Genomic DNA, 17,072 nt, shown 5'->3' with positions numbered 1-17,072 from the left:
TATTTTATATGGTTTATAGTTTAATTTAAAATGATATATATATATTAATCTTAATAATTAATTAAATTAGACTTTTTACTTATATAATTTTTGTAATCATTTGTATTTTTTCATAACAAAAATTTTAAACCGTGGATCATAAAATTTGAATGCGAGACTTTTAACAGTTTTAGTAATTTATAGCCGTTTGTAAAAATTCAAAATATAACATATACATAAAAATCTAAATTTTTATTATATGGTTATTGTGGTTGTTTAATTTATTTAATAGTTTAAAATTAAACAAATATGATAGAAGATACACTATTTTTTATCAAATCTTTATTATTCAAAATCATTAATTCTCATATATACTTTAGCCACATTAGGCAATTCCGTAAATTTTATTTAAGGAAATAATAAAGTACATTAATGATGAATTTATTGTTAGTTTAATAAAAGACTTATTATATAATTAGATGGACCAACATATTTCTCTAATGATTCTAAAAATCATTCTAGTGATGACATGTGGCTACAAAAAGAAGTTGTAATGCTTCTCAAATAATATATAGGGGATTAGTGCGTTTCTTTCTAACAAAGAAGTTTAAACTAAAAAATGAAATCAGATCAAAGACTAAGGATTTATATCTTCATATTTGGGAAATTTCAAATTGTGATTTGGAATTTGGAGGAAAAATGCATTTAAACCTAAATTGTACATTACATAAGTTGGAAATAATCCAACTTATTCAAGATAGACTTCCAAAAACAAATATATATGTGGTCGGTGCATATCACGTAACCATTAAACAACATCCATAAAATGATCAGTAAAAATGTAAATCATCAACAAACCATTGAAATGAAAAAGAATAGAACACAAATGAATAGGAAACTTCATCGTATAGCATGAGAAGCAAATGTATAGTAGTTTTCTTGTTACAGCTAGCTGAATCACTAATAACCTTCATGATTCAATTTGTTTAGAAGGTTTAGTACATGTTCAGGAAACCTATCCTGAATAGTCTAAGAAAGAAGAAAATCAAGCAAACACAAAAAAAAAAATTAGAAACCAATTACCCGTTTTTCTCTCTGCACAGTAGAACCAAAAACTGGAATAACATTCAAAAGGAACAGGAAAAGCAAATGTATCAGTAGTTTGCTTGTTACAGCTAGCTGAATCAGTAATAACATGCATGATTCAATTTTTTTGGAAGATTTAGTACATGATCAGAAAACTTATCCTGAATAGTCTAAAAAGGAAAAAAATCATACAAACACAAAGAAATTAGAAACAATGTACATGTTTTTCTCTCTGCAGAGTATAACCAAAAACTGGAATATCAATTCAAAGAAACAGGAGAAACAAATGAAACAATGACTGAATCATATATTGATCAAATTATTTCAGAAAAACATAGATGCCAATGACTATGTTAAAATGAAGTAATACCCAATTATCCTCATTAAACATGATAAATGAATCCAAGATTGAAGATTTCTGAGTTTTTACCATTGAGATTCAATACAATGCAAGCAACAATATGCTGATTTTCAACAATCAAATTAAACAGATTACAATACTAGTAAGAAGAAACCCCACACATGAGTGATTTGAGCAGAGAGAAATCGCATATTGAGATTTAGCAGCATCAAAGAAATGAAAAGACTTTGGAGATGACATCATCGTAGACGGCGAGCTTGTAGTGACGAGGACAGATCGGAGACAATGCAGAGGCGATGCGCAGATGAGGACTGATCGAGACGATGCGGAGGCGATGCACAAACGACAATGGAGACGATGCGCAGACGACAGAGACGATGCGGAGGCGATATGCAGACGACGGCGAAGATGATGCGGAGGCGATACGTAGACGACGACGGAGACAACATACAACAATACAGGGACGACGACACATCTTCGTCGCCGAAAACTTACGAAAAGTTTTCAAAATGTTTTTCATTTTATTATTTAATAATTTAGGTTAAATTAACATTGGAGGTGCTCTGGTAATTAAGTATCATTAAATGAAACATTTCTGCCAAGTTGGGCCTTGAAGTCTATATTTGGAAGAAAAACTTGGTTTAAGGCCGTTTAGGAAAATTTTTCTTAAAAATTCTATGGATTTTTTAATTTGAAAAAGGGCAAATTCTATGGTTTTCACTAATTTCTAATTGTTATTTTTATGGGATGTAATCTTAACAAAAAAAAAAAATTAAAAAAATCTTCTCATATTTAAGCTATTAGATTTTATGGTGTTTATTTATTAATGTTAATGTTATAGGCACAATTATGTTATTATATTATGTTTTAATATTTGGGTCTAAAATTGTACTTATGTTTTAATAGTATTGATTTAATACTATTGATCGTCAACTTGACAATGAATAGAAAATATAAAAAAAGACGTTCCTCATGGTTTACATCGATGCATGGCACGTTTTTTAAGATCTTATGTCAGTTTTGTTGATCATTGTTCGTCTCCATCATCTTCTTTCATCCTTTCCGGAGACTTGAATATTTCAGAAGTCAGAACCAAAAGAAAACACACATGGAGATGGTGAGCTTCATAAGCGCGTGGTGTTTAGTGATCATCTCACTTTGTTACACATATGTCGTTGCCAGATTGGTTCCTAATGGGATGAGAAGGATGATACTGTTCATACCAGTCTTCCTCTATTTCTTCATTGTTCCTTTATCATTGTCCAACATACATGCTGTCGGCATCACGGCTTTCTTCATCTCCTGGCTCGCTAACTTCAAGCTCTTTCTCTTTGCTTTAGGACGAGGTCCTCTTGCTTCAGACACCAAACCCTTATCTCTCCCTATTTTCTTAGCCGTCTCTTGCTTGCCCATCAAGATTCATCTGAGCCCTAAATCTTACTCCCAAGGAGGATCATCCAGAGAGGGTCTATTATATTATACCATCATGGCTACTCTTTTGGTTCTTATGACAAAAGTCTACGAGTATAACAGCAAACTCCCGAACAAAGCCGTATTGACTCTCTACGCGATTCATATCTACCTCCTCCTCGAGCTCATCCTAGCCGCCACGGCCACCATGGTTCGAGCCATGTCAGGTCTTGAGCTAGAGCCACAGTTCAACAAACCGTACCTGGCGACATCTCTTCAGGATTTCTGGGGGAGACGATGGAACCTGGCGGTCACTGGAATCCTAAGGCCTACCGTGTACGAGCCGATGATTCAGCTCTTCTCTGTCTTGGACCCGAACTGGTCACGTGTTCTTGCTGTTCTCGCCACGTTTGTTGTCTCAGGGTTGATGCACGAGCTCATCTTCTTCTACATGGGAGGGTTGATGCCGGATTGGAAGGTAATGTGGTTCTTCCTTGTACACGGGCTCTGCACTACTGTGGAGATCGCCGTCAAGAAAAAAGTCAACGGGAGGTGGAGGCTTCCGACAGGAGTCGGTCGTGTTTTGACGTTCGGGTTTGTCATGGTGACGGGTTTGTGGCTGTTCTTGCCGGTGTTTAATCGGGGCAACATATTTGAGAGGGCTCTTGAAGAGTATGCATATGCAGGCGCGCTTGCAGCCGAGCTCAAGACCATCATGGCATCTCTACTTTAAATACTTGCCCATGAAAACAAATCTTGAGTTTCATATTGCTACAAAACATATCAAGAATCATGATCACATCGCATGCGACTCTTTATTTGTCTTCTGTTGATACAACAGTTCTAAAGTTTCTGCAACTCTCTTCACTTGGATGAAAACATGAATCAAGAAAATAGTGGGAAGTTTATAAAACTATACATTAAAAATTGAAAACAAGTAGACAATAACAAGCAAAATGGATCAGCAAGATCTGTCTAGGTTACACATCTTAAATCTATCTAAGGCAGCTAGATTTGTGGACACCTCCTTTGACTAAAGCTTTTTCCCACTAATAAATCAGACGCACAAGGAGTTGCTTTCTTACTGATCATGGTTCATAAAAGTCCAAGCTTTTTACGGAAGATGAGTTCCACTTCACCACGAAGGCTTTCCACATCTGCAGCATAGTCTCTCTTGTCTTCATCCGCCATTGATTCCTCCAGCTGCAGCTTCATTCTCTCTAATGCTCCTTCCAACCCGCAGAAGTCCCTGAGAATCAAAGGCTCTATGGATTTGAGTTGAAGAAGAGTGTTGATTGCGGTAAGAGCCTGAAACATATTTACACAAATTAGCAGAAGTTAGAAGGAGATGTGTGGCAAAAGCTTCATAGAGGAATAATATAATAAGGTCAGTGTGTCCTGTTAAGAGTTTCACCTTCTCCTGGAGATCAAGATCAAGGACAAGGATCAAATCCACCACGGATTTTAGGAACAAACGATCACTGAATATAGGGAGTTCAGCTTTCTGATCTGTGTTCTGTAATTGAAACTCAGCCAAATCACCCACTAAGAATACAGCTTTACGTCTCAGCTTAATATCCAAGCTCCCATTGCTCATTACATCCTGGAGAACGAAGCATAATGTAATGAATGGTTTTTCCAAAAACTGACAGTGTAATGATGTCTTTCTGGTGAGCTCACCTGAAGCATAATGTATCCACGTGATGCATAAAACATGTCCTGGCCAGCTACGTTGTTCCGTACCAAGGCAGAGACAGCAAAGAGTGCTTTCACAGCTTCTTCAGTCGAGCTGGAGTTCACCATCTTAATCAGTGTTGTCAAAGCACCAAGTTCAAGAACCTGTTACCAAGATTCACAAAACAAGAAAGCTTCAGATGGCTTCTATACACAGTCCTGCTCTGCAAGTTCAACGGAGGAAACAAACCTGCGCTTGAACAAAAGGGTTGTTTTGGCTGGCCTTCCCTAGCACCCACGCAGCTAGCTTCCTTACCTCTGAGTCAGAATGATTAAGCTCTCCTGCCACAACTTTAAGCCCTCCTGATTTGCTCAAATCTGTACACAGTCATGTATAGTCAGGGAAGACACAAACAACATCACCGTAAAATAGAACATATAGCGAATCTAAAGCTTCTCGTTACCATTTGCATTATCGATAGGTTCTACAAGGATCAAGAGCTCGTGCAAAGCACGGTGACGATCTTCAAGAGACAAGGAAGCATTGTTCAAGTCAGACACAGCTATTTGCATCAACTTCGCGTCAGATGGCATGTTCAGCTTCTCCACTAGCTCCTGTTCAACAATACTTTCAGATGAGATTCAAGCAGAAACAGAGTCATAATAGTCACAAAAAGTTCGCACCTTTAATTCCACTTGACGCTTCTGCAACTCATCCATAGACATCTTCTGTGCATCTTTAGCTGCTTCCTTCAACGTCGCAGGATCCGAGTGACCTACCGGGAGATAGTAGAGTCAGATCTAGAGGAAAGATTAAAGAAGAAGAGCAGTGGGAGGGGGGAGATGATTTTACCTATAGCCCAGTGTAACATCCCATCAAGGGAGGAGAATCCACCGTCGATTTGATCCTGTTCTCCGATAACCAAACCGGAATCTTCTACCAGCTCCGCCTCGTCTCTCGCAGTGGCCCAAACCATTCCTCCGGAAGAGTTAGCTTTCTCAGCGATTGTACCATTCACTAGTGCGATCACAACCAATAGTGACAGGCATCGGAAGAAGTTCATCGTCGCCGTTATCTTGTTTTTCTCCGGGAGCAGAGTAATTCAGTGAAGAAAGGCTTAAGGTTCTGCTACTGAGTAATTTTTGGAGGTTTCAGATTTTTATATTACGGAACTAAAACTACTCCTTACAACGTGTTCGACCAATAAGTTTATTACACGTCATCTCGTCGGTCGTCACCCACTGTCTCCACGTGGCGGTAATCGAATGGTTGTGTGAGTGGTAATGATGCATAAATAAACCTCTGGTTAACTAATTTGGATCTAGATAAAGATGCAAGCAAACCACTCTTTATCCGGCTTAGCATAATAATACATTAGTTTGACTGAGGGTGTAAATTCATACGAAATCATCTTTATTGGGTACTATACGAAGTTATTATAAATTAGAGGAACGAATTTTTGGTTGATTCAGAAAATTTCAATACTTAATTTAAGTAGTTTGCCATTTAAACAAAAAAAATTAGGTACTTTTAAATAATGTAGGTTATTTTTTTGGTAATTTTCGGTGATTTCAGATATTAAGGTACAACACTGCATTTTTTTTAAAAAAATTGTGATTCGAGTAAAACCTAAAAAGGTATTGAAATTCCGAAAAATCTAACTCGGATCCAAAAAGGCTACCTAAACGGCTAATCGTCTTGGCTTAATCCAGAGTTGGTCTAATATACACTAGCTTGACTGGGAGTAAATAATTACATTATTATTTATCTGGGGAAAAACGGAGTGGTGATAAATTAGAGTGGCGACTTTGGGTTAAAAATGGATGAAAATTGATAACATTTATTATTTATTGGGCACGAAAGAGAGTTATGACAAATTAGAGGGGCGACTCTGTGATAATTAGATAAAAGACAAACAAAAAAAGAAAGAATCATGACTTCTCCACTTCCTTGAGTTGAATCTAATCAAATGTCCCTTTATTACCAAAATGACTTCTCACGCCACCAGACTCATCAACACCTTTCCCTTTCTCCTTCCTCCTCCTCCTCCTACATTCTCTCGACCCAATGGGTTATCTCTCGTGCAAAGCCGGATCCGCCGTCGCAGTCGCCGTCTCATCTTCCAAATCCGCCGCCACCAAACCTCCTCCTCCTCCTACCGAATCTCCCCCAGAAGACCGACCCAAACTACGCCGCTTCCTCCACCGCGACCTCGAAGCCGCGACAGGCGGATTCTCCGCCGACAACCTCCTCGGACGCGGAAGCCACGGCAGCGTCTACAAAGCCGTCATCGGCTCCCGTCTCGTCGCCGTCAAGAGACCTTCGAAATCGAGAGAAATCAGCCGCGAATTCCACAACGAGTTCGAGATCCTCTCCAAGATCCGGAGCCCTAGGTTCGTCAACCTCCTCGGCTACAGCGCCGACAACGTCAAGGATCCTCTCCTCGTCGTCGAGTTCATGCTGAACGGGAGCTTGTACGACGTGATTCACTCCGATTCGCCTTCTAGTCCAATCGCGATATCGAGCTGGAGCAAGAGAATCAAAATCGCTCTCCAGATAGCCAAGGCCGTGCACCTCCTGCACTCTCAACACCCGCCGATCATACACAGAGACATCAAATCGGCGAACGTGCTGATGGATAAGAACCTCAACGCGAAGCTTGGAGACTTCGGTTTAGCGATCAGATGCAATGTAGAGGACCAGAAAGTTAAATCGACTCCTCCAGCTGGCACCATGGGGTACCTCGACCCGGACTACGTCACGGCGGATAGGTTAAGCACTAAGACCGACGTGTTCAGCTTCGGGATCTTGCTCCTGGAGATAATCAGCGGGAGGAAGGCGATAGACGTTAGATACTCGCCGTCGTTTATAGTGGATTGGGCCATTCCGATGATAAAAAGAGGGAAGATCGGCGGGATTTATGATCCGATGATCGGGCCGCCGGTGGATGTGAGCGTGAGGAACCATCTGGGGTTGGTGGCGGCGAAGTGTGTGAGGACGTGTAGAGAGAAAAGGCCGGGGATGGAGGAAGTGGTTGGGTGGCTCACGGGGTTGACGCAGTCTGTTAGGTCGAGACGGTGGGATGAGTTGGGCATTGGGAACCCGTGTATGATGGTTGAGACGGTGGGCAGGCCCGTGGAATGATCCCTTTTTTTTCTATTTTGAGTTTTGTTAAACGTTTTAATCAAGTGCTTCGCTTTGAAGCCATTTGTTTCTTTTTTTGGGTTGGTCAAATTATTCATTCAGCAAAGTATTATTGTATATAATAAAGATTTTAATCACGTAACATCGTGCTGTGTCATGTTATAATGATGGATCACCTCTTAATATTACGTATTATTATGTATTGGTCCAAAGTCAATGCGTCTATCCTTATCCCAAATATTAAGGCAAGGAAATGTTGTACAAGAAGTGTTGTTGGGGATATTCCAAAACATTCTCTTGGAATATTGATCGAGTTGTTGAATTGGGAACCTTCTTGTTTCTTTCTCCTAACTTTAGCTCCATCTTGCTTGAAATTGGACTATAACTTGACAATGATAACTACGATACTTAGCTACCTAGTTCCTGTATACCCTGTAGGACTGGCTTCTCTATCCATGATAGTGAAGACTTTTTTTTTGTCTAAAAAAAAAAAGAAGATAGTGAAGACTTTTGTTTTCTTTAACTGAATGCGAGGATGGAACAGCTTCTGTGTTAGATTTGTACACTAAGACATGTTCACAGATCGTTAGGTATGACACACATTCTGCGTCTTTTGTCTCGTGGAAATCCGAAAGTGAAACTGGAAAATATTCGATATCGTTATGAATATTGTTTAGAATTACATATGAAACCTAAACCACAAATTTCCTGATAGATTCGGTAATGTATAACTATGTAATGGCAGGGAAATAATGCGCTTATCTTTGAGGGAGAATAAACTATTTCTTAGGGGTCTTCTCTACTCAGGGAGAGTAGACCCTTTGTTAGATCAACCAGTGGCTACTCTATAACTGCAGGAGGTAAACTCAAACTCCATTTCAGATTACATATCAGTTTTAGCCAACGATCCAATCTCGCCTTCATAACTGCTGGATAGGAGGCTTCATGCTGGGACCTCAAGTATGTTGATTAGAAACAGCTAGGTTTGTTTCAAAGATGCAAGTTCTAATTTGGGCTGTCGTTGTAACAAAATTTTATCATAAGAAAATGAGACAGCTGTGGGAAAAACGACAAGGTACTGCGAGTAATTGATCAGGTGAGTAGTAAGAGTTCTGTTTAGCTGTATAATGGTCTCCGCATCCGGGAGGGGCAGCACAACCAAGAGGTGGCTGAGAAAAGGAGAGGAAAAAGAGCATCTCAATAACATTGAAACGCATAACATCGAAGGCAATTCTCAAATCAGGTGCGTAGCAATGGGAACGAAGAAGGTAGTAACAGCTCATAATTAATGGTAATACTAAATTCATAAGCGTATGGAGATTCAATCACTCGTAGAAAGTGTGCTTTGACATAACCTTTGTTACTTTGATTTGTGACAAAACTGTTGTAAGAAACACAAAAGTTTAACAATTTGAAAGGAAAAAAAAATGATTCGTCTACTTGGCGGATTTCTTTGACGGCTCAGCATGAGATTCGGCTTTGAGAATATTGAGTTGACCACCTTCTTTGCAAGCAGCGTTGGCAGCTTTGACTTCATTGCAACGGTTTATGAATTTCGTAAGCTCCTGCTCCAACATTAACAAAACCAAACTTAATTAAAAAAATGATAACAGTTCGACTCAAGATTAACGGAGATGGAAGAAGGAACAGAGAGAAGATACCCGGTCGGTGTCTAACTCTTTCGTCGTCTTTGACGGTTTCATGTATCTCCTTCCTGTAAGAACAAACACAAGAAGACAATGATAATCTGAGAAACAGAAAATCTCGAGAGATTAAAGTGAGAATACCTTTGCGAGTTTGAATGGCTTTTCCATGGCGATTTGGGGCAACAGTCTTCTTCTTCTGTTGGCCCTTGAACTGATTGCTCTTCTGCGTCATTCTTCTTCTTTGATCCTCTCGTCCAACTCTCGTTTCTAGGGTTTTCGACTCTATGTAGTCAAGGGTTTTGATGTAATTAAAAACAGCACACTCTCAAGGCCTATATAATATAATGGGCTTTAGGGGCCTTTTTTGTCACTATGGGCTTTAGGGGCCTATGTTGATATAGACCCGATCAGTTACATAATTAATTTGGTTACAGGGTTGATTCGAGGATCGGTTTGGTTTGGTTTAAAGCAAATTCAATCGGATCAATTTTCTTTGATTAGCCTTTCTTTTTTTACTTTTGTCACAAAAATAATTTTTAATATGAAAAATGATCAAGATAGCCCATTTTTATTTTAAATTTTTTAATATTTATTTTTAAATTTGAAATCATATTCTCAAAACTTTTTAACTTTAAACCATAATTCTAAATTAGTTAACTTCAGGATCTAAATGTAATTTTACTTTTTAATAAAAAAAATTGGATCATTTTTTTTATTGGCAGCTATTTTGCGACAAAAACTTAAAAAAACTATCACAGGAAAATTTTCAATTGGAATTATACTAATATTTTGAATCGAATTGATTGAACTAACTTAATCATCCAAAATAACAGAAACACAAAAATTAAAAAAAAATTGGTCCAGTTCAATTTTATTTTTAAAAAACTGAAGAATCAAATTAATCGAAATCCAAAGAACCAAACCGTAAATTATTTTGGCTCAATTTGGTAAAAAAATTTCAAAGAACAAATTAACCAAAAAAACCGAACGAACCGATTCGTAAACCGAACCCGCAGGTCTATTGGAGTCGTCGTCCTAAAGTGGGAGAAAGAAGATTTGGTGAAGAAGACACGGAGACGCATAGAGCGAGCGGTAAAATCCTTCCTCTCGTCTCGCCTCCCCCCATTTCTGCAAGCTTCCTCCACACTCCTTTCTTCGTCTAATCTTCGTTTTGATTCGTCTGCTTCTGTTGTTTTCTGTGAAAGTGTTTGCAGTTCAGGTTAAACGCTCCTTCATTCTTGCCAGTGACCTAATGACGTCGCATCTCTCTCACCACTCCCGTTTGCTGTGGAGAAATCTGTGTTTCCCCGGGAGAATTGGAAGTTTATGCAATAGGAGGAGGAACTACTCTCTCCTCTCTCCTTCTCTTTCACGCACCACCAAGGTGAGAAACATGCTTACTTGCTTGTATACTATATCTCCTTCCAAGTCTCCTGAGTCATTATCGCTGTGTTTTTCTTACTCTTAATCGTATGTTTCACATCATAATTGGTTAGGCTTATTCACATAAGATATTAGTGGCTAGTTTGATGTTGAGGAGGTAGATACTAATTTTGATACCACATACATATATATATATATATATATGTGGTGGGGAGTTCAGTGTTTTTGCAGTTCCACTTGTAATTTGGACGCAACGGTTTCTCAATTCTCTAAAAGTCAACATCTTGCGCCTGCCTCGATAAATCTGGAAGCTAACGCAGCAATTAGCGCTGCTTCTTCCAATGGCAGAGTGATGCTTATCGATGGGACTTCCATTATTTACAGGGCTTACTATAAGCTTTTAGGTATATTGTCTACTCTCCATCTGTTACTACATACATAGATATAATGTAGTTTTCTTTGCTTGCATATGATTGGGGAAAGTGCAGCAAGGTTGAATCATGGTCATCTGACTCACGCTGATGGAAATGCCGACTGGGTTCTGACTATATTCTCAGCTCTTTCTCTTGTAAGTGAAAATCTTTCATACTGTCCTCTACTTAAATTAACTCTATTGATTGTAAATGCTTCTTTTACCATTTTTGGACGGCTGTTCAAGCTAATCATGGTTGCCTTTTGAATTGTGTTTCTCAACTTAAGGCTTTTAAGCATCTCTTTCTTGTTTACTCTTCTAACTTTAGGATTCCGCTTCTTACCTTTTCTGCGTTGTGTTATAACTTGCAGATCATTGATGTTTTGAAATTTCTCCCATCCCATGTGGCGGTATGTTCCATTTCCATTTTGTCTCTCACTTCTTCATCTCTGTGATTTTTAAGATGAAGTCATTGTAGTTCTCTTTCTCACATTTTTTTACTGCTAATTCTTGGATATACCCTGCTGACTTAGTTCACTGTGTACATGCAGGTGGTGTTCGACCATGATGGTGAGTCCTAACTTTAGTAGACATTGGGTCTGCCACACTTTGTTAAGTTCATCGACGTCTAGCCATTTTATGCGGTATTGTAGGGCGAATTAATCTAGCTCTAGTTCGATAGTTATGGCCTCTGATTTTTTTACTCGACTATGTGAATGCATGCCTCTTATCAGTTGATGCTTATTGCTCCACAAGTCATCTATAGATATTATATTCACTATTTTTCCTCTCGTATAACAACGATTGTGTTCAGCTTGTTGTGTGCTGTCTGCTAAACTTTCCCCAGAACTTTATTGTATTTTTGTATAAGTATCGGCTTCCTCAATTGTTTGAATCAGTGTTGACGTCACGTTTTCAACCACCTAGATAGTGATATATTACTTGATGTTGATAGTCATATTGATGGGATTTTATACTAAGCTATCAAGAGAGCGGTTTCTAATTGTACATGATAGTGGTAATCTGACAAATATATCATCTAGTAGACAAGGTTATGTGGGGCAAAAAGATTAAATGGTTTGTGGACCTGAATTTTTCCAGTTTACTCCTTTTTGACAAAATAGAGTCTTTTTCAGGAGTTGCTTATGGCAGTACTTCTAATTCGTCAATTGGTTATCATTCTTCGAAAGGTAAGCTCCATGTCTTAAGTCAAACTTAAGTTAATGATGTTGGTTGGATCAGTTGATATTCTAACAAATGGGGTGTTTTTCTTGAGAGTTAAGTTAGTGTGCTGACTCGATGGTTGTGAAAGCAATATCGTTTACTAATAATATCAAATCCTTAATTACATTGCTTCTATAGATATTTACTTTCAGTTTGAACTGATTTTTCTTTTGTGCGCCTCAGAGAATTTAGTCCAAATATTATGGCTTACTTGTCATGGGTGACATTTTGGGCTGTTTGGTTGTCGCTTTTTGGCAGTCATAACTTTGGTATAGAGAATAGAGTAAATTGATTTCTGAAAATATGCATGTTACCGATTGGGCATATATATGTTGGGCAGTATTTAGCTCCAATGCTAAGTCTGCTACTGCCTTTTGTTATTTTCGTCTTGTACATGCTCAACCCAAATATGTATATCCACTACTCTTTCTCCTTCGGAGTGATGGGAACGCCTGTCTTTCATAGTTATGCCTTTTAGGCTTTTTTGCATTCCATGATTCTCCCTTTCCTTTATGTAGAGTGTGAAGTATGAATAATAGGTAATTTCATCAATATCTAACCTATCTTTATTCTGTGCTTTAACTGTTACAGGCATGAACTTCCGTCATACTCTCTACCCTGCCTATAAAAGTAATCGTCCTCCCACACCTGATACCGTAGTACAAGGACTTCAATATCTCAAAGCGTCCATCAAGGCAATGTCTGTAAAGGTTATAGAGGTAAATCGTACGCATAAATGTCATATCTCCTTTTATTTATTCTGATTACTCACTAATGGGTAGAAATTCTATGAAGACAGGTGCCAGGTGTAGAAGCTGATGATGTTATTGGAACACTGGCTATGCGAAGCATTGGTGCTGGTTATAAAGTAATCATCATCAGCTATTGAAAAAGTGTTTTCTGCTCATTTTAAACCGAGGTTCTGTTGAATTTGTCCTTTTCCTAGATGTGGCCTAATCATTTGTTTGTTGCTTCCTAACAGGTTCGAGTTGTCTCTCCAGACAAAGACTTCTTTCAGATTCTTTCTCCCTCGCTTCGTCTTCTTCGAATAGCACCACGCGGATCAGAGTAAGAAATTCACGTTAGACAACTGTTGTGTCTCTTTATATTTGCATTTTCTCACTCATTGGTGTCAATGCTGCCGCTTCTTATGGCCAGGATGGTTTCTTTTGGAGTAGAAGATTTTGCTAAAAAGTTTGGAAATTTGAAGCCAGCCCAGTTTGTTGATATCATAGCCCTTGCTGGAGACAAATCTGATAATATTCCAGGCAACACTCACCTCCTCTACCCCTTACAAATTTGTTTCTGATATTAATTTCATAGCTGCATTTGTGAATATGGTTGAATACAAAAATTTAGCAAAAGTGCACGCAGAGAATGGCTAAAGTGAGATCCAATCCAATCATGCTTGTGTTTACGTGCAGGAATTGATGGAATTGGGAACGTGCATGCAGTGGAACTGTTATCTAGATTTGGTAAGTCGTTGATACACATACTATATGCTTTGACTTCATTGATTTGCATCCACCTGGCTACCTGTTAATCATTATTTTTCTATTGTATCATCAGGCACATTGGAGAATCTGTTGCAGTCTATTGATGAAATAAAGGAAGGAAAATTAAAAGAGGTGAGTGAGATGGCTCTTGCATAGGCGAGCTAGTACTTCTTCAACATGCAATGCCTAATTTTTACTCTCTTAACCTTTTCTTTGCAACAGAGCTTAATAGCTCACGCGGATCAAGCCATGCTAAGCAAGAAGTTGGTAGGGTTTTGATTTTATGTTCCTTCTCTCATTCGTTTCAGTTTTTAGAGTTTCATAATGCAGAGATGATGACTTTTCTTTTTGTTTAAATGGCAGGCACTGTTACGGACTGATCTCCCGGATTACATAGTACCGTTTGAAACAAGAGATCTTGCTTTTAAGAAACCAGAGGTTAGTCTGACTATAATCTATTCAGAAGGGCTTATAGCAGTATCATCACATCTACTACGATACAATAATAAGAGAGATAAGTAAGAGAGGAAATTGGTTTGGTGATGTGTACAGGACAATGGGGAGAAATGGAGGAGCTTGTTGGTCGCTATAGGTGCATACGCAGAAGGATTTTCAGCTGATCCAGTCATGAGAAAAACTTTACAGTTGTGGGAGAGCCTTGATGCAAAAAAGTATTGAATCATGATAATGATATTATGCATCTTTTGTTGGATGGGTGGTACAGAGAATATAAGAAAGTTCAAGGGTTAGAGGGCTCTCGCGCAAAGGGTAAACACTTGCTGAACAATCCTTTTGTAAAGCGTCATGCTTTTACTGAAAACTAGCGAGAGAATAGTTGAAGTTGATGCTCTTGTATGGCATGGAAGTACAATGGAATTCCTCAAAAAGTATCTCAAACGTACAGCATGATTGTAATGCAAGTCAGGCATGGAGGACCGTTACTACCACTCCAACATGTAAAAAAAGACCATCCAAAGTACCCAATGATCCATCAAACTATTATGAAGCTAGACGGACTAGAAAAAAACTATATTTTTGGTATTCAATATAACAAAGATTTGTTACATTCACACTTTTCTGAAACAAAAGAGAGGGGAAGGCCCTTTTGCCATTCACACTCTCTCCATGTCTCCAGAGGGAAAGGAGATGAAAACAAAAAGAGAGCCGATTTGGCCACAACTTGATGATAGCTTTCACTTTGCCCTTGAGGACTATTTACATTTTCCTTTTACACCCAATCCAACCATCTAATTTCCCTAAGACACAGTGTAAACACACACACGCACACAAGAGTTTCACCTTTATTTGCCACTCTTCTTCGAGGAGCGCCAACCACAAACTTCTTCTAAAACTTCAGACCTGAAACACACAGACACAAAAGAAGAAGAAAAGACAAACATCAAACAACAAACTTCTTCTAAGATTCTCAGTACACAACCTTTTCTCATTCATCTACATTTTGGAGGTAATTCGAGTGTTTACCTAATTCACTTTCATTGATTCAATCCCTGAAGATCACATCATCAGCTATCTCCATCAGCCCTTGCAACGACTCCGGCGAGAACTTCCTCGCGAAGAAGTAATCCAAACTCGAATTCGATCTCCTCAGCGAGCGAATCAGCCGCGGCGACACCTCGTTCGCCCCGTACGTGTGAGGATGACCGCCAACACTCCCGGTCCAGTTAACACGTGTGAGAGTAAAATGACTACAGCCTTCAGGATCCTCAAGAGACAACAACGTCGGGAAATAATGCTCTTCGGGGTAACAAGATCCACCATCGACGCAAGGCAACCTAAACTTCCTCCACAGCTTCCTCTCCCTGACCACCATCAACGCGTGACGCTTCGCCATAACGAAGAACTGAGACCCCACGCGGAAGTCCTGGTACGAAATCTCCGGCATCATCGCGTCGAATCCACGCGCGGCGTACCGTTTCGGGAGGAAAGGCTCGTCGGAGAGGATCTCGACGAAGCTTTGGTGGTGAGATTGTGGTGAGGATCGAGCGGAGAAGAGGTGGTTGTGGATGTAAGCGAAGGAGTGGAGAGGGATGCAGTGCTGCGAGACGAGAGCGAAGTAGAGGTTGTTAGGGTCGTCGAGGATGGCGCGTGCGATCAACCGCCGTTCCGCGGAGATTAGGGAAGGGGAAGCGCGTGCGGTTTTCTTGGCCGGGATGAATTTGGCGTTGATCGTGGAGGAGAGGAGTGGGGAGATGCGTGAGGATGGATCCGCGTGGATGTAAGCGTTGTAGAGATGCTCGTGTCCTTGGAAGAAGCGTTCCCAGAGAGGGAGGAAGGTTAGATCGGAGTTCGTGAGGAAGAGGAATGCGATCTTGGGAGGAGGAGGGGGAGTTTCGGAGAGGGAGATGAGGCGGCGGTTGCTGGAGGAGGAGGAGACGGCGGCGCGGTGGAAGAGGGAAAGGTCGTCGAGTTCATCGGCGGGGGGGAGGATGTCGTGGCGGGAGGAAGAGAGGAAGAAGAGGAAGGAGAGGAGTGATAGGGAGAGGAAGAGGGAAAGAGAATAGACGAGAGTGGAGGAAGAGAACATCTCTCTGCAACACAATTAGAAGTTTTCCGAGGAAGGAGATGATGGAATGAAGGAGATGATTGATTTTTAAAATAAAAAAGGGAAATGTGACGTCAGCAACTAGGGACACGTGGATGTTTTAAAATATTTTGGGAAATTATTAGGACAAATCGACACAGTTATTGCTAATCTTGTTTGCGTGGGCCTGTTTAAATATGCAAAGAGTTGATACGGTTTTTTCAGCAACCAGATTTTTTAAACATATCTCGATTTATTATTAATCTAATAATAGGGGATGGAGACAGGAACACATGTAAGAAGGAGAAAAACCTTCTTTCGAGAAGCTTTTGACTTTTTACTATTTTTTTGTAATCCACTTGATTCATTATTGATCTCACAAGTCACCATAATGTGTGTTGATTGTGTGTGAATAGAGAAATGAGTTGGATAGATTCTAGACTCACATGCTGTGACTCTCTCTTTAGGCCTGCCAAAATTGCGGACTTCAATTGGCAAAATCGAACCAAATGTTTTGTTTTTTCATTCGTGTCTGGTTATAGGTTTTGAATGGATCGGTAGATTTTTTTTTTTTAATTAAATTAATCAAAATTTAACCGAAATATTCAATTTTAATCAAAATTACGTAATTAAGTCAAATTAAACGACAAAACTAACTGAATACTGAACTTGTATTCAGTTCGATAAAAAATTTAAAGCAAACTAACCGAAAAC

General features: G+C 39.4%; 6 protein-coding genes across 9 annotated transcripts; 3 read left to right on the top strand and 3 right to left on the bottom strand.

The window, feature by feature from the left end:
* Nucleotides 1–2,399: 2,399 nt before the first annotated feature.
* On the top strand, nt 2,400–3,618 carry LOC106307718 (acyl-CoA--sterol O-acyltransferase 1). The gene has a single exon (XM_013744752.1). It carries the CDS (start codon nt 2,535–2,537, stop codon nt 3,567–3,569), a length of 1,035 nt encoding a protein of 344 aa, XP_013600206.1. The 5' UTR covers nt 2,400–2,534; the 3' UTR covers nt 3,570–3,618.
* Nucleotides 3,619–3,704: 86 nt separating this feature from the next.
* On the bottom strand, nt 3,705–5,647 carry LOC106307717 (hsp70 nucleotide exchange factor FES1). The gene is made up of 7 exons (XM_013744751.1): nt 5,364–5,647; nt 5,195–5,286; nt 4,975–5,125; nt 4,761–4,888; nt 4,517–4,675; nt 4,251–4,439; nt 3,705–4,144 (listed from the first exon to the last, which is right to left on the bottom strand). Exons 1-7 carry the CDS (start codon nt 5,572–5,574, stop codon nt 3,932–3,934), a joined length of 1,143 nt encoding a protein of 380 aa, XP_013600205.1. The 5' UTR covers nt 5,575–5,647; the 3' UTR covers nt 3,705–3,931.
* An 804-nt stretch (nt 5,648–6,451) lies between these two features.
* On the top strand, nt 6,452–7,797 carry LOC106307809 (serine/threonine-protein kinase-like protein At3g51990). The gene has a single exon (XM_013744872.1). It carries the CDS (start codon nt 6,579–6,581, stop codon nt 7,653–7,655), a length of 1,077 nt encoding a protein of 358 aa, XP_013600326.1. The 5' UTR covers nt 6,452–6,578; the 3' UTR covers nt 7,656–7,797.
* Nucleotides 7,798–8,957: 1,160 nt separating this feature from the next.
* On the bottom strand, nt 8,958–9,591 carry LOC106310426. Its single transcript, XM_013747664.1, has 3 exons — nt 9,443–9,591; nt 9,317–9,369; nt 8,958–9,220 (listed from the first exon to the last, which is right to left on the bottom strand). The coding sequence occupies exons 1-3, from the start codon at nt 9,531–9,533 to the stop codon at nt 9,092–9,094; spliced, it is 273 nt and encodes a 90-aa protein (XP_013603118.1). The 5' UTR covers nt 9,534–9,591; the 3' UTR covers nt 8,958–9,091.
* A 726-nt stretch (nt 9,592–10,317) lies between these two features.
* On the top strand, nt 10,318–14,544 carry LOC106312168 (DNA polymerase I). Of its 4 annotated transcripts, none has more exons than XM_013749575.1 (16): nt 10,318–10,393; nt 10,507–10,685; nt 10,905–11,088; nt 11,173–11,252; nt 11,468–11,506; nt 11,648–11,666; nt 12,233–12,286; nt 12,912–13,039; nt 13,120–13,188; nt 13,303–13,388; nt 13,479–13,588; nt 13,745–13,795; nt 13,890–13,948; nt 14,039–14,083; nt 14,180–14,254; nt 14,369–14,544. In XM_013749575.1, exons 2-16 carry the CDS (start codon nt 10,554–10,556, stop codon nt 14,492–14,494), a joined length of 1,257 nt encoding a protein of 418 aa, XP_013605029.1. In that variant the 5' UTR covers nt 10,318–10,393; nt 10,507–10,553; the 3' UTR covers nt 14,495–14,544. The 4 variants fall into 4 exon arrangements, with proteins under 4 accessions (XP_013605029.1, XP_013605033.1, XP_013605031.1 ...); XM_013749577.1 differs by having other exon boundaries at nt 10,319–10,393; nt 10,521–10,685; XM_013749576.1 differs by having other exon boundaries at nt 10,319–10,393; nt 10,516–10,685.
* Nucleotides 14,545–14,856: 312 nt separating this feature from the next.
* Nucleotides 14,857–16,431, bottom strand: LOC106312169. The gene is made up of 2 exons (XM_013749580.1): nt 15,299–16,431; nt 14,857–15,175 (listed from the first exon to the last, which is right to left on the bottom strand). The coding sequence occupies exon 1, from the start codon at nt 16,359–16,361 to the stop codon at nt 15,318–15,320; it is 1,044 nt and encodes a 347-aa protein (XP_013605034.1). The 5' UTR covers nt 16,362–16,431; the 3' UTR covers nt 14,857–15,175; nt 15,299–15,317.
* Between the last annotated feature and the right edge of the window lie 641 nt (nt 16,432–17,072).

The sequence above is a fragment of the Brassica oleracea genome, chromosome C8, assembly GCF_000695525.1.
Source record: "Brassica oleracea var. oleracea cultivar TO1000 chromosome C8, BOL, whole genome shotgun sequence".
NCBI lineage: Eukaryota > Viridiplantae > Streptophyta > Magnoliopsida > Brassicales > Brassicaceae > Brassica > Brassica oleracea.
This window is presented reverse-complemented; position numbering and strand designations above follow the sequence as displayed.